Source organism: Thermobia domestica, chromosome 9 (assembly GCF_964235325.1).
Source record: "Thermobia domestica chromosome 9, izTheDome1.hap1.1, whole genome shotgun sequence".
Lineage (NCBI taxonomy): Eukaryota > Metazoa > Arthropoda > Insecta > Zygentoma > Lepismatidae > Thermobia > Thermobia domestica.
In genome coordinates this window covers 86765472-86782803 of record NC_137462.1, presented here as the reverse complement: position 1 = coordinate 86782803, position 17332 = coordinate 86765472, and the positions used below count along the sequence as shown (strand labels likewise).

General features: G+C 35.0%; 1 protein-coding gene across 1 annotated transcript in view; it reads left to right on the top strand.

Annotated features, from left to right (window-relative positions):
* Positions 1-17332, top strand: part of MED15 (mediator complex subunit 15) — a 215706-nt gene that overhangs the window by 15941 nt on the left and 182433 nt on the right. Inside the window, exon 2 of the mRNA XM_081771469.1 lies at positions 184-271. Coding sequence (XP_081627595.1) covers positions 184-271 — 88 coding nt within the window. The remainder of the gene's footprint in view (positions 1-183; positions 272-17332) is intronic.

Here is a 17332-nt window from a genome sequence, read left to right as displayed (position 1 = left end):
ACTGTTTTAACTGGGAGCTGGTTGTGTAATTTACCTGCCTAACATACTATACTATTATATGTAAAGCAAGAGTAGAGTGAATAGTTTTTTTCCATGCGACCAAAAGAATGTATGGCAAAAGAAGTCCAATCCTTCACATAGGTATATATTGTGTAGTTAATAATAAATCCTTCTGTATTTCAGAGATGAAGCTATCCGTTCATCTGGAATGTCTAATGCGAAGAACAGCATTGAAATGGAGAATCAAGTCTTTCAGAGAGCTAAATCAAGGGTAATTTTCAAAGAATATTCAGTTATTTAAATTATTTAATTGGCGCTAAGGTGCTATAATAAATTGATTTGCAGGGTTCTTCAGCTTAAGTGTAGATCTTATATTAAACAACGGCGACTTTATTTTCATGTGGGAGAGATCATAATAATATGACCAAAGTATTTTATCTTCTATGTAAGTGATGTAATTTGTGTGGTATTCACATATCAAGAATCAAAATTTAAGCAGAGGTGTATTCCCCCCCCCCAAAAAAAAGGAATAAAATTACAAATATTACATTTGTGAATTGTTTATTACGGAAAATATGTGTCCTAAAAATTGTATACGTACTGTTATTTCAGTATAATAGATTTTTATCCTAGAAATTATAACACTGTATAAGTTGTTGGTCAAAAGACATTTCTCAAACGTGAAAAAAAATGGAGCAGAATTTTAGTTTTATAATTTTTATAGCAATAACGTCAGATATTAAGTATTGACCGCAATATGATTTATTTCATATTTATCAACATTCGTTCATATATCCAAATCTTTCATTCATTTTTTTTATTACAGTCTGTTTCTGTAGTACGTTGCTGCGTAACATTTATTTGTGCTAGCTTTCGAATTCTAATTTTCAGGTAATTTAATACAGAAACTAGCTGAACCTGCGCTCTCTGCCCAGCGCATCATTCGCATATGAGCATAAATCTCCTTCTCATTCCTCACAACATATGTACATGTCCCTTTACAAACACAAGTGAAAGACGATTTTAAAAAATCGGCAAGGAGTATCATAAAGGGGAGTATTTTTTTCAATATCTCGCACCGTTTGCAAGAGTTGAGCCTACTTCCGGTTGGAGTTTCTAATTCATGTATGACCAGTGTTTTTCTTTCTTCTTGCATGCAGTATGTAATAAGAAAATACATTACATATACAATTAATTATAATATCAGTTATATATGGTGTTCATTGGGCAAAACTCTCAAAAAATACAGATTTATCTTAGACTCGAGAAATGGTTATCCTTCCTTTTTTCATTATTATTTGGCCTTGAAACAAACGCCTGAGACATATACAATAGGGTGGAGTGAAAAATTGTTGCGCATCGGTATTCTAATAGTGCGGGATTATTGCTCCTTAGTAAGTATTTTAAAAATCAATATTTATTTTCGTTGAAATATATTACCTTTGGGTGCCACCAGCATGGTTAACCCTTTCCTTCCGCAAAATTTTCCAACTTTTAGGTTGGCGAGCAAGGAGACTAGAGGAATGGTTGATATCCTGCCAAATAATTGTCTTAGAAACTTGAACTAAAAAGAATTGAAATGGAGAGTATGTGTTTTCATTCTGCCAAAGCATTTTACAATACGTAGACTGACAACATGTCAAATTTTCGTGCTACAAATACAAGGACCTACAAATACTGGCAGAAAGGGTGGAATAATACGACGTTTAGAAGAGTCTGTTCAGAGACTTTTGTAATGGTTGGTTTGTCTGCTGCACTTAAATGAGCTCCCTTTAAGACAATTGCTAGAATCATTGATGGTAAGACAACAGGTCCCCATGCATTTTCTGGACAGATTGGAAGATCATTATTAAATTGTGAAAACCAACCAGTTGTGGAATAAGATGTAATTGAAAGCCATCTTTCAGCTTTCGAGAATTATAATGATCTCAGTGCGGATCAGAAATATTTGTATGAGATTTGCAGGGCTGTTTCAAATGGACATTTTCCTGATTCTTTGGGAAAAAGCTATCCAGGAAACATTTCGCACGTCAGGTGGGTTCCTACAGCAAACAGAACCACTCGATTGTATGTAGCTACACCAAACCCTTCAGAAGAATTAAAAGTGTTCTCTCAGTTTGTTGTAAAAGTGTATGCGCCAGTTTGGTTCAGCATAAAACAGAAACTTTTTGGCACAGATGGATCAAGACATTTCTTCAAAATAATTCAGTTATCGCGCTTCCTTCCTGAAAAGTACAAGGCTGTCATTGACACTGTACTTCAAAGAAATGGATACTTTGCACATTCTGAAAACACTCTTCTCTCTATGATGACAGATGAGAAGAAACATATCAGAGAACTGGGGTTTCGACGAGTCCTTAAGGCAAAACCTCGCAAATGCCTGGAACCAGAAATTACGACATTCTATTACTCAAAGCTGAAGACTGTACAGAACTCAAACTGGACAGATTTGGCTATAACTCCCCCCCCCCCCCCCCACACACACACACTTATTATGGATCTCATTGCTGCGAATATTCATAGAGTCATTCAAGGTAATACCACACATATTGAAATTCCGAATATTCCATGCCTTAGTCAAGCTGTAGAACGATGTGTAAAATTGGTGACAGAAGCATCGTCTTGTGTTTGTCGTGTAAGTGCACGAGATAGATACATAAGCGCAAGACTCGAATCCCGAAGACGTATGCCTATCTTCAACACAAAGTAAGAGTTTTCTACAGTGTAATGTATGTTGACATGTATCTCCACATATTATTTTGATATGAAATTTTCCTAACTCATTTTCAAGAATAGAAAGTAATGTATTTTGTCATGTTTTCACATATTATTTGTATATTAAGATTTCCTACGTTATTTTCAAACTGAGATCAGAAATGTTCATGTCATTACATGACTTTTCTTATATTTGCAATTAATCTAAAAATTGTGTGAAGATGTCTATTGTAACATACACTACACACAAAAACCTATATCTTATGTTTGTACTGGGTGGTGTATTTTTGTTATCTGTTTTCCACATATCATATTATAAAGCTTTCCTAGCTTGTATTCAAACAGACAAGAATGAAAAATCGCCTCAGTAACTTCTCTAATATTAACCCGGGAAAGCCCATACTTACTACAAAGTGGGTATTGAATAATTTTCGTGTTTTTTGCGTCCTTTATAAACACTAAATCGAGATTATGAGGAAAATAATTCCATACGTGTACCCAATGCCGGAGAAATAGGGGTGTCCCCTGTAGGGAACACTGGGCATTAGAAATACAATAGGCATATATTGAAACGACTATTGACTTAAAAGATACAGGTTTTATTGTAAATAAAATATAAATGAACACAAATATCACTTATACATAGAATAACTATACAAAATGCAAAATATTAAATACGGATATTCTGGTTATAACATGTCAATACGCTGCCCAAAAGCAAGGTAAAACAATAGCATTACAGAACGCAAATTACAATAGTGACTCTACTGTTTACTTTTGGCTGTGAAAATCATACAAACAACGAACATGTAACCCAATCTCACATTTTCACACATTAATCTTGTGTGTTTTTCGCACAAACAACACCTCTTTTGTGCGCACTTCTGTTGAGAGTTGAGGCGAACGCCATTCGGAACTCGTTGATCTAATGGTGCACTACAAGTGACATTCTTCACAGGTGGTTCCATATAAATACCGCAGTAAATTTTAATAATCAGTCTACGAAATTGATAAGTTACTTTTTAACCTTGGCCAATTCTTTTAGCATTAGCCATGCATTATTGGAATGGAATCCACACCAAACGCGAATAGAGGGAACCACCATTTGTTTCCTTGGAAAGCAATTCGCATTGAGTGTGCATTTTCATCTAATCTGTCGACTCCCCTATATATTGAATGCATTGACAAATTTTCAATAAGTGGCAATGTTGTGAAAATGTTATCTAAATAAATATTGTAAGCTCCAAGGCTTTGCGGTAACCTAGACTCCATACCCAAAACAAGAATTGGACCTAGATCCAGATTTCGTGATACGGTAGCTTGCGCTACTGAGCTCTGTGCTAGGGTTCAAAAGCAATCAAATAGCCTGTTCGGGGGCAGAGACCACAGTTTATAGTCAAATCTGAGTGGATTTCTACAATTTCATGGTGCTTTAGGCTGAAAAACAATTAGCTTCACATAAATTATCACAAACCACAACTTACTTACACATAGAAAACGTAATCAAACAGATTGGGCTAGGGAGATTTGATTAGGTTTTGGTTTGGTTATGTAAACTTCAACAATACAATTGAATTTTTATAATTTTTGTTTACTTTTTACTTTACTTACAACAATGATTTACATTGTTATGTAGTAGTTAGATAAATTCATCTTGAAAACCTTTCTGTAGACAAGAACCGTTCTCAAAGGCCTTTTTCGCCTTTGAAGAAAACTGGACGTAAATCAAACTTAGTATATAATAAGCAAAGTATCAGTATCTATTTTGTATACAGTGTCAGAAATCTACGACATAATATATTCAAACTATGGTCTCAAAATCGGAAATTACACAAAAAAAGAGATTATGTACGTGCAGTGCCCAGTGTCCCCTTCTTCTTTTTGCAAAATTATAAGTACTTTTATTCATTTGTAACCAAACCTTACATTTCATATGTGAACATGAATGTTTCAAGATAATGAATCATGAGTTTTAAAAAATATAGTTATCTGTTTCCTTTCTTGGCAGCCATTTTCATGCAGTGAAGTGGGCAAACTGCCACTCAGGCCGCAGAAGGCGCAATTCTGTACTTCATATCTCTGCCGCTAGGTGGATCTGAAGTCGCACAATAGTGCCAGGTGACCTTCAGACTAGATACTTTCCAAAACTCCAAACATAACCGAAATACTCCCCTCAGGTTAATAATAATTGACATTTAAACTGCTGTCCCCTGTAGGGGACACCGGGCTTTCCCGGGTTAATATACAGTATTTATCAATGATGCCTGTAGTCAAGTATATACGTAGGGTAATACAGACTACACATAAATCTAGTCCAATTTTACGTACAAGGTAGTGTTCTTTTTTATGTTTGTTCACATATGTTCATAAAGATTTTCCAACTGATTTTCAAACTAAGATAAGAAACAAAAAGTTGATGTTATGAAACTTGTGTAATATTTGTAATAATTATAAAAATGTATTCGAATATAGCATATATGTAAGATGCTTAGTTTCATTTTTTATTCAAGTATAAAGTAAAAAAATATAAGTACGTTACAACTAACTTTTCGAGCCCTCTATATCTATAACACTAAAAGGAACTGACTCAGAGGAGTGAGGTTTCTATGATACAATATTGTTGTATAACAACTTTTCCGAACAGATATTGCCTCATTGCACAATACTGTTAAAAATACATATTTCAGCCAAACTTCAAGTCCGTATAGCACCCAAAGGAAATGACTCAGGAGACTAATATTTCTGTGGCAAAGTACTCTAATGGTAAGGCAACTTTTTCTCTCTATTAGAAAAAATAATACAGAAAAAAATAATTTTGTCCCTTTTACCAATACGGATAAAAATATTGGATTTCGGCCAAATTTCAAGTCCCGTGTGGCACCCAAAGGAATTAATTAACGAGACTAATATTTTTCTGATACAGTACTCTAATGGTAAGGCAACTTTTCCGCCCTATTAGAAAAATTAATTCCAAAAAAATTTTTTTGACCACTATTTCACTCCACCCTAATATACAACAATGTGGTGTTGGAATGTATAACGCATAGGATATGTTGCTTCAGTTTTTTTTTTTTTTTAATTTCAACGCTTAGAGTGTACCCTAAAAAATGTAATAAAGAAATAATGGCCATGTTTTTTCTTAAATATTTAATTAGAACTGGACAATCTACGCAAAATTTCCAATCGATCAGTGAAAACGTCATTTTTCTAGAGCCTGTAGTTTCCGAGATATTGTCGAAAGGATTGACCACAAACATATAAACGTCCTCAACATATAGTTTAAAAGAACTCGGAAGGTGGAAGCACAATTCACATGCATTGATTTTAGAGAAGGCTTATTAAAATACAAAGGCTTTGAACAATAATTTTATACCATAGACTTTATGAAAAAGATATAGTTAACTAATTTAGAGTATTTAAAGTACAAATACTTAAAGTGTTTGCCTCTGTTAAACGTGAAATCACACATAACCGTAAATGAAAGACTTGAAAGCAAAAGTTATAGGTTAAAGCTCAGGCGCTCTTAAGTGCTGTTGTAGCATTTTAATAGATAGATTTGCATATCATCTAAAGTATAACTTAATCTGTAGTATTTAAATTTTACAATTGAAGGAAGGGAACGACGTAATCATTTTTGGAAACCTGAAGGAAAAAATATATCGTGATGGATGCAGATGCGTCATGTAAAAATTGTAGAAAAAAAATTAAATATATATATAACAGTCAAGTTTTGAATGTTAAGACTTCTACGTTCTTAAGTGTCTCGTAAATTGTGTATGTGATGTGGTGTGCGTTCTTCAACATTGAGGTTATGAAGGACGGAACCTACAATTAACGTGTGTTCCGAACCACGACTGGAAATTGAATCCGGTGCAGTTGGCGAGTACACAGACCGACTTCCACAGTATAGGCCGCTCCCCACCACAATGTCTCATCTTCGTGAGAACTGTCTTGAAGGAACTCGCCACTGGCCGGCTTTTTCGCAAATTATGTATTTCTTGATGGCATGCTCTCGAACGAGACTGGTTATCAAAATAATGGCCTTCGTACCAATTATTTGCATATTACAAAGCAAAAGGATTTTTTTTTTTCGGTACAGAAGGTTGAAAGGAATTGATTTGAATCTCACATTTCGTAACTTTTAACTATAAAATTGCTACAGTTGCATTTATAATATACATTGTATATGCAGTGTTTACATATTTTTTATAATATCTTAGACTTATTTTTCTCATATGTGTACGATATTGACCAAATGAGAGATTAAAATCTTGTTGGCAGTCTTACTGGTCTTTTGTCCGGCGTGGGCTTAAAATAATTTCAGAAGACAAATAAAGGAGCTTCAAATAAGATTACTGCTGATGTTTCCATGGTGGAACATTACGAGTAGAGCTAGAAATTGTAGTTTTTGCTAAAATGCCCAAATGAGCTTGTTTTGCAAAGAAATATAAACTCCTAACTGTGTTTTGGTTATACCTTTTTCAATGTCATCACCTTTTGGCTTATTTTTTTTCCCCTGTTTTTCCGCATTTTATTTCTATAATCAAGGAACACCAAGCAGGAGCAGCATCACGATTTTTTTCTTTCTTTCTTCAGTGCAGTCCTGTTAGGCACGAACTATTGGATAGAAAATAGAGGGAAGTGGCAACACGAAGCTGATTAATCTCGACTATAACCAATTCTTATTGTTGATTGCTTTTGTGTATATACACTATGTGATCAAAGTATTCGGACACCCTCAAAACATACACTTTTCATATTAGGTGCATTGTGCTGCCACCTACTGCCAGGTACTCATTATCAGCGACCTCAGTAGTCATTAGACATCGTGAGAAAGCAGAATGGGGCGCTCCGCGGAACTCACGGACTTCGAACGTGGTCAGGTGATTGGGTGTCACTTGTGTCAGAAGTCTGTACGCGAGATTTCCACACTCCTAAACATCTCTAGGTCCACTGTGTCTGATGTGATAGTGAAGTGGAAACGTGAAGGGACACGAACAACACAAAAGCGTACAAGCCGACCTCGTCTGTTGACTGACAGAGACCGCCGACAGTTGAAGATGGTCGTAAAGTGTAATAGGCAGACATCTATCCAGGCCATCACACAGGAATTCCAAACTGCACCAGGATCCACTTCAAGTACTACGACAGTTAGGCGTGAGATGAGAAAACTTGGGTTCCATGGTGGAGCGGCTGCTCATAAGCCACACATGACGCAGGTAAATGCCAAACGACGCCTCGCTTGGTGTAAGGAGCGTAAACATTGAACGATTGAACAGTGGAAAAACGTTGTGTGGAGTGACGAATCACGGTACACAATGTGGCGATCCGATGGCAGGGTGTGGGTATGGCGAATGCCCGGTGAACGTCATCTGTCAGTGTATGTAGTGCCAACAGTAAAATTCAGAGGTGGTGGTGTTATGTTGTGGTCGTGTTTTTCTTCGAGGGGGTTTGCACCCCTTGTTGTTTTGCGTGGCACTTTCTCAGCGTAGGCCTACATTGATGTTTTAAGCACCTTCTTGCTTCTCACTGTTGAAGAGCAATTCGGGGATGGCGATTGCATCTTTCAACACGATCGAGCACCTGTTAATACTGCACGGTCTATAGCGGAATGGTTACACGACCATAACATCCCTGTAATGGACTGGCCTGCATTGAGTCCTGACTTGAATCCTATAGAACACCTTTGGGAAGTTTTGGAACGCCGACTTCATGCCAGGCCTCACCGACCAACATCGATTCCTCTCTTCAGTTCAGCACTCCGTGAAGAATGGGCTGCCATCCCCCAAGAAACCTTCCAGCACCTGATTGAAAGTATGCCTGCGAGAGTGAAAGCTGTCATCAAGGCTAAGGGTGGGCCAACACCATATTGAATCCCAGCAGTAGGCCACGAACTTGTAAGTCATTTTCAGCCAGGTGGCTGGATGGGTTGATTTGGACTTCCAGGAATGTTGCTGACTCGGTGAAATTTTTTTGACTGTCAAATGTAAAATGCATTCCAGTAAAGTTTGCCGCTGCTGCAGTGAAGAATTATATTATTATATGGATGCTGCATGACTTGCTTCGGCTGTCAAAGTCTTGACTGTGCAACCAACCCATTACAAGGCCCTTCCCATGAATTGTTCCAGCAAAATGCCATTCAGCCCCTATGCCAAAATCAGCTTTATGAAACACAAGTTTAAAAAATTATTTTTGTGCAGTGAGCGAGCACTGCAGTGAACACTAGATCCACCAGAGTAGTTGTATATCATTTTTATTCTAAATTGATCTCTCAGAATATAATAAGTTTCTGCTGGAAGCTGTACACACCGGTAGTGTTGTGTTCGGGACACTCAAAACGTATAACATAACTGATAAATTTTGTTTTTGTTTCCCCGTTATAGTACACTACAAACAGAAGCGAGTTTTAATTTCTTTGCTTGGGAAAGAGGGGGGGGGGGTAATATTTGGGGAGAAGCTATTCTTTTGTATACCGAAAAGAATAGTTCTGTATCATTTGACCATTACATGTATAGAGAATAGACAGTCACCAGGAATTGCACGCTCCCTTGCTTCATTTCCCCTCTGGCATCGTTTTACAGTCGATAAATGGATGAACATTGGCTTGCTGACTAGTGCAGTGGTAGCTTTGCGTCGCATCCTTGCCACAAAATTATTTCCATCCATTTTACAAGAACTTAAAGTGATTTTCATCTTTATGTTTGGTAGTGGAAACTCATAACAGATGATCCCATTCTGATCCCAAAATAAAACTTGGGGACACATTCTTTATAATCCGAATATTTTTTAAATGATCTTTTTAAAGTATGGATTTTTTCAGAAAATCAAATCAAGATTTTGAATTTTTCGAAATAAAAGATATATATCTTTAAAAGATCTATAGTGTTATCCGTGGTTAATGTCCTAGGTCCTTCATGTCAGCTGCAAAGCAATCGAACAAATGTTTCTCACACAGTTTTGGTCAATTTTGAAATTACAGTTGGGCGTGTAATTTCGAAACCAGTTTGCATATCAACCTGAAATATCAAGGTTTGTCATTTTCCATAGGTACCAACAGCTACACCAAATTTCATCAAAATCTTGCAACATAAGGTAGAATTCGTTTGAAAATTGTATTGATTGGATATGGGATGACCCTTTAGCAAGAAAGAAAAATATGGCGTATTAAAATTAGTCTTGAAAAGTACGTGGCTTGGCACATAGGCTCTTCGTAACTAAGTGCAGAAATCTGCGGGGGCGGGGGGGAGGAAGTAATGTTTCAGTATAGATTTCTTTTCTTTTTTTGTGTTTGTTGTTCTAAAATAAATATCATACGAAATTTAGTCTGAAATCACCTATTAGCACAGTGGAAACAAAATACTTCATTCAAGAATTGTTTTATTGACAACAACTTTCATTAAATTGTATATGAACTGAAGTGCGAGTTTAAAAATTCGTACATTGGTATGATTAAGAGGAATATTGGTACTAAAACAAAAAAAAAAAAAAAAAAAAAGAAAAAAAGGATGAAAATAACTGTTGTAAAGAAAAAGTCATGGTAATTGAAACAAAACAGTTATGACAAGTTTTCCGATACGTGGGTAGTTTTATTAGTGATGCTATGAAGTACAAACATAAAATAAAAGCAAGGTCAGGGATGGCAAGGAAAGCATTTAAGTGGAAGAAAACTTTTATTTTGTGGGTTCTTGAATAAAGAGTTGGAGAAAAGAATTCATGAAATACCTCGTATGGAGTATTGCAATGTATGGGACAAAAACATGGACATTATGCAAAAGTGATGAGGGAGAGAGAAAGAGAGAAAGAAACTGGAAGCTTTTGCAATGCGGCTGTGAAGAAGAATGGAGAGGATTAGCTGGGTCGAGCGGAAAACGTATAAGGGTGTTGTAAGTGGTGAGGGAGGAAAGAACAATTTTAGATGTAATTGAAAAGAGAAAAAAAAGTTTGGGACATTGAAAAAAAAAAGGGAATTATCTGAGGGACGTGATAGAGGGTATGGTGGCATGTAAGAGACGGAAGGGGAGGCGAAGGATGCTTCAGTTGATGAATGGTATCAAAACAGAAGAATCATGCGTGAAGACAAAGAGGTTAGCTGAAGACCGCAAAGCATAGAAGCTTTTCAATTGCAGCAAGTGACCTGCCATTAATGACAGAATTCGTATAATGGTGGTGATGAAATTACTAAGTGGAATATTGGTACTAGAATCAAAGAATGTGTTAAGAGGATCCAAGGATGGTCATACTTATGTGTGAGGACTATCGATGCACTTAACGTTGTCATAACACAGCATTTGGAATGAACAAATTATGGATATGTTTTCATCGTTGAACGACAGAAGTGTATTCGAAGCTTCCCACATAAGGGCTAATAATTCAAAGTGGATTCAGGATTGCCAGATTGAACTGAAGACGAGCCCGGAGACAGCGACATTTGTATGAATGGGAACACAAATTTGAGACTGAAGAGTTTTACATACTATTACTATTACTAACACTAGTATTACTACTAAGAAATTATATACTTGACTAAACTAAATGAAAATAACACAAAACATTAGTGACTGTTGTAGCTACCTTATTACTCATGTGTTTATTTGAACTCCTTGCTGTGTGAAGATAACTTATGTTTTCCAGTTTTGTGGAAGTTTTGAACAGACCATTGTCAACTTTATCTGAATAGAAATTTCGGTCATCACAAGTTCCGTTGAAAATCTGTTTCTATCATCTGACCATGAAGCTATTATTCCACTATGTACTCGTTCGAGATGTGCATTACTGACTGGTATAGTGAAAATATATTGCATTATTTTTAGCGTGTTTGGTGCATCTGCTTTCTCTTTGTTACTATTCTTTATATCAAGTGTTAAGATTTGAAAAAAAAGTTTATTGTACAGTTAGTTTCCATCGAAATTAATTTTAAATTATTAAATTTTTTGGCTGTCAAAATCAGAAATGTTGCTGCGCAACAATGAAAATAATTTAAACCTAGTCGTTTTTGCTACAATGAAAATATAATCTTTGTAATTAACTGAACATAAATAGCATGGATAATTAATTATACGAAATTTTTATATTTGACGGTGTTTGAACATCTGTTCCATCTGCATTTTGAATGCCCATTTTTTATATGAGAAATTATATTTGTTTCCTTTTAATTGAATTAGAATTGTAATGGTTTGATTTTACGAATTTCCTATTCAAATCTCATTGAATGTTCCTTGCTTTTTCAAAATGAATTTACAAATGTATAAATTTAACGTTACTTAAGTTATATTTGATTATTAAAGTTATTTATAACTAAATTTAATTTTCATGAATTAAGGGACATTAAATAGATTTGAAGAAGAAATCAGTAAAATCACATCTTTAAAATTCTAGTTTATTTCAAAGAAAACAGATTCACCTCCGGTGCTTGGAGTCCGTGGTTCGATTCCAGCTCGCGCCGTGTGGACTTTGTGGTGGACAAACACCGTGCTTGTGGGTTTTCTCGTTTTCTCCCACTTTCTTCATTCCACCATTTCACTCATCTCTCATCATCACCGTCTCCTTTAGCCTAACCGGCATAACTGTGGGACGTAAAACTTGAATATTTCATTTTATTTTTTCAAAGAAAACCGAAAAATAATTTCCCATGTAAAACAATGGATTAAAAAACAAATATGGCGTAAGTACTCAACACCATTAAGCTCAACCGAAAAATCCCAGTGGATTTTTTTTTCTTTGAATTGGGTCCATTTAAAAAACTTATCTAGATTTCTGAGCTTTGTCTTAGTATGTTATTGGTATAACCAAGCTGTGTGACATTGCGATTTCTTTTACAACATTTTGCGAGGATTTTATTTTGTGAATTAAGACACTCACATATTAGGTACGTACTTTTATGTGTAACATTTAATAAATACTGAGATTATTATAAGACCATCGTGAAATTATAAATATTCTGAATGAATGAAAAATGTTACCTTAGTGTGAGGCAATTAAGAACAAAGTAATTTATAGAATATGTTTGTTTGAAAAAAAAAATGTACACCTTTGTTAGCTCTTCCCACTGGTCTAATAACTAGCACGTGCATCATTGTATCTGAGTTCAGTTCCCAGTGGGAGACCATATTGAACGTATTTTAGTGGTTCGGATTCCACCGTAAATTGTGGGTCCATGGCTCATATAGCATCGTTACTGGAAAAAGACACTGAACTCAACAAACAAACGCAGATTGACATTAAGAAAAACAAAATCTGTAAAAGGAAGGCCAATAATAAAATTTCGAAAACATAGCGGCCTAGAATGTAGGGATTATCGATTTGGACCATTCTTAGCATAACAGGGTGTCTATTGATACTGGAAATACTGGAATATTGATCCACACACTGGAAAAATGATGAAACTAGTAATTTGTCAACAATATTTTTTTGTAATAGTCTTACAAATAATTTTGTATTCATTGAAATTGTAAATTTTTCTAAAGCAACAGTTGTGTACATTTTGTAATTAGACGTTTAAAACAATGGGTGGAGTGGAGGGCTGTGAGGGAAGTTGAGAGGCTCTTTAAAGAATGTTAAAAAATCACTTGTATTTCAAAAAATCAAGGCTAACTAAATTTATTGAAAATCAAATATACTTGGTAAGACAATTACAAACCTGAAATCATCGAGAATGTGATTATTCTTAAAGAACTTTAAAAATGTCATTGTAATAGGTACTGGAATTTTGTTGATAGTTATACTGAATGTACTGGAAATATACTGGAATTTTGAAAACGAAACTCAGTAGACACCCTGCATAATCTTACGTTTAGAAATGTTGCTTTGTATGTGTTTTATTTTGGCGCGGCAGCAAAGGGGATACACGACGGAAAAGACCTGAAATTCGAACTTAGATTGTTACTAAGATTGAGAGCTGAAACGGACTGACTACGTAAAGGGATTCTTGTGACAAGTTTAGTCCTTCAGCCTTTTAAAATTTACGTATACAGTGAAATCTATGAATAACGGATCCCGGTAGGACATGACTGTTTTTCTGTAAGTGAGAGGTGTTCGCTACAAAGGGGTTATACAAACTTTGATTACCCTGAGCTCAGGTGATGATTTTATGCAGTATGCACTAAATATATTAATTACAAATGTAAATATAAATATAGCTAGTGTCGAAATACTACTAATGAAATCTGCATTCACTGGAGGGATGTTTACGTGAGTGTGTACTGAGAAGTTCTTGTCCGATAGTTTTCTTCACAAGTACATGTCGTGCATCTATAGAAGTCGCTTAATTCGCTTACTAACTATATTAATAATAAAAGCAAACCAATAAAAGCATGCAAAATTTTTATTAAATACTGAAAATGTAGACAGAACTAACCGATCATGACGTTTTATGGATTTCTTGGGAAGATGTCTGCAACAGTTGTCACCATTATAATCATATGGACACTAGTTTCTGGTTGACATTTGCTTGTAACTCTTGGAGTTACTCGGTTGGAGGGATCAATTGAAGATTTATTTTCAGGTTGAATTAAGTATTTTCTTGGCTAAGTAGTATGAACTAAGAATAATTCCTGTTCGTTATAAAGAGATTTCTAAAATGTTGGGGGTAAAACAAGATTCCTGTGCCCGTAAAAGGGAGGGTTCCCTCCTATAAAAATACATATACCGATTTTGAACATTCTCGGTACAAGAATAGACCTTCGGCTTATGAACTACAAGAATACCTTCGGCCTATGAGTATTCATAGGCATATACATATATTAATGTCAGTGCTGGAATCATATGGGTTACTTTACAAAAAGGGACTAAAAATTTGAATTCAACAGTATCACACAAAACCGACTTGAACGATTTGTTTTTGTCACACCTTTCCCTCTGTTTTTTGGAAAAAAATATATTTTAAAGAAAGAAAGTCGTAACTCGTTCCCACTCACTGGTGGTAAAAACCCACTAGCATGATGGATTGATTTGTAAATCCAGAACTAAGAACCAGTAGTGATTAAGCTACAGGGATGCTCCGGTGTTTTTTTTTTTTTTTTTTTTTTTTTTTTTTTTTTTTTTTTTTTTTTTTTTTTTTTTACTGACGATCAATCTGTTGTGCTTCTATTGTGGAAGGGAGAAGACTACAAAAATGTACCGTATCGTTTTGTAGGTTAAATTTACAACATTTAAATTATTAAATCAGAATGGGAAGCTATGTGTAATGTTTTTATATTGCACAAATAATGTTTACTGTGTGCTCTTTGGTTGCTGCGTTCTGAGCTTAATATCCGTTTCAACACCTAAGTTATAAGTAACTCGCACCTACAGCTTTACATGGAAACAGAGCAACATAAACACTCATGGGGAATCTAACCCCTGTCAAAGTTCTGTGCACTAATCATATAGCGATGAGGGAGTTACGATGTGTAATATACAGATCGAGAAAAAATAACATCACCAAACTCCAGGAGGCCTTCAGAGTTCAAAGCGCCGAAAAAAAATCTTTAAAACGCCCTAGCTTAAACTATGAGAATCTATTGCAAGCAGAACAAGAAATTACGCAGGAACTAATATGCGATCTAAGTATTCACGTTTCAGAATTTCCCCAACACTAGTACAACGAATTGTATAATAGGAGTTCGGGTACGGAGATACACTTTTCAGTACTAATTGAGCATTTGTGTGTGCGGTACCAAAGGATTGTAAAACATGGATATTTAGGTAACATATTAGTTTCTTTGTGAGTTTTTGAACTGCTTGCGACAGGCGCCATAGTTTTCAAGCTAGGGCGTTTAGAATTTTTTTTAATAAGCATTTTCGGCTGTTTATAACTGAAAGGAGACTTTTTCCCGACTCATGTTGAAGGTAATAAATAGTTATTGCTTCAAAATACATTTATTTGCTATAACTTGGCAACTTTTAAATGAAACTAATGTAACGAACTTAAACAGATTTCACTACATTATCAAATGAAAACAGCTTGATTGTTTTTAGTCTCTGGACACAGTTTGGTGTTTAGTCATGGAAAGTTTAAATCTATTGAGTTCAGCGGAAGGTGATGAAGTGTAAACTTATTTTTTATAAACCAATATACTGATTTTGCTATGTACTCAAGTAAAAAACAGCTTTCCTCTTTCACGTAATGGCTGGCGCACCTTTGGTATACAGTGTCCTGTATTCGATTCCCGGTGGGGAAGCGTTGAAATTTGAACGCTTTACGGTGGTTCGGATTCCACTTTAGACTGTAGGTGCACATAGCCTCCTCGGTACTAAAAAGGGATGCTAAATTTTAATAAATAAACAAAAACGCTGACACCAGAGAAACATGGACTTCAACCACTAGAATAGAAAAATAGAAAATCTTGAAGTCTTATCTACCAGTAAATAGAAAATAGTTGTAAATGAGAACAATTGCATTATATATAAGCCACATTTTAAAGATTTTGTCCTAAAGAAACTTGAGAAAACCCGAAAAAACTCGTAAAAACCCACATTGGTTCAGGTGGGTTGGATTAAAAAAAAAAAAAATAATAAAACTGGATTTTTCAAACTAGTGCAAAGATGTCAAGGTAGCTATGTTTATTTGCAAATACGAATTCTTGTGTGATTGTAAGTTTACAGATTGTGAATATTAATTTTTAAAAAATGCTATTTTAGGGTTCATTGTACATTGTTAGTGCTATATATTATTAGGAACGTCAGTTGTGACATACGTATTTTGAACGGGCACTTTCAGTAAATTTCGTAAGTTTTAGTTGTTAGCACTTATTGTTTTAAACTAGTAAAAAAGTAATTTTCATATAGAATGATTAACGAAATATTGCTTGTCACTTCTACAAATACTTGTTATTTAATATGTTGATCAAGCACTTTTCTTCAAGATGTCAAGAAGAATATTGATGAAAATCGCATTAAAAAAGGCAACTGTTAACTATTGCTAGGTTGGTCGGTGTTGAAATTTAATTCTTGAAGCGAGCGTAGAGATGGACAAACACGGTTTGCGTGGGTCTATTTGGAGTTGTTCTGCTTCCTCTCACTTTCTTCATTCTGTCATTTCATTTATCAGTATCATCATTGTCGTCTCTCTTTTATCCTCTGTGCATAAACGTAGGGCGTAGAACAAGAAATTTCATTTCATTTTGTTAAAGAGAGCATATCGAAGCTTCTGCTATTTGACTCAATCGTGATTTGTATGTGTATCCGTCTGTTTCATGATAACTCCCGCAAAACTGAACCAATTTTAATGATATTTGGTATGTGCCTTTCTTTGATTCCAGAAAGAAACCTGTCGTTTGGGATTGTAATTATCAAGAATAAAGGAATAAAATTACCCCATGTTATAGGTTTGAACATTAACGCGCAAAATAATTTTCCAATATAAACCACTTAAAAATTATATGATTATGACAAAATCCATCGTATATTTATTTATTTATTTATTATTATTATTATTATTATTATTATTATTATTATTATTATTATTATTATTATTATTATTATTATGACACTGTAAATATTCCCACAGCGTGAGGTTAAAATATGCCGAGAATGAAAGACTAGGTTTACCCCACTCCCTGAACTTAAAAAAGATATGCTCCTCGATAATTTTCATTATCAAGTTTTGGATTTTATGTAATATATCGTACATTTTCTTTAA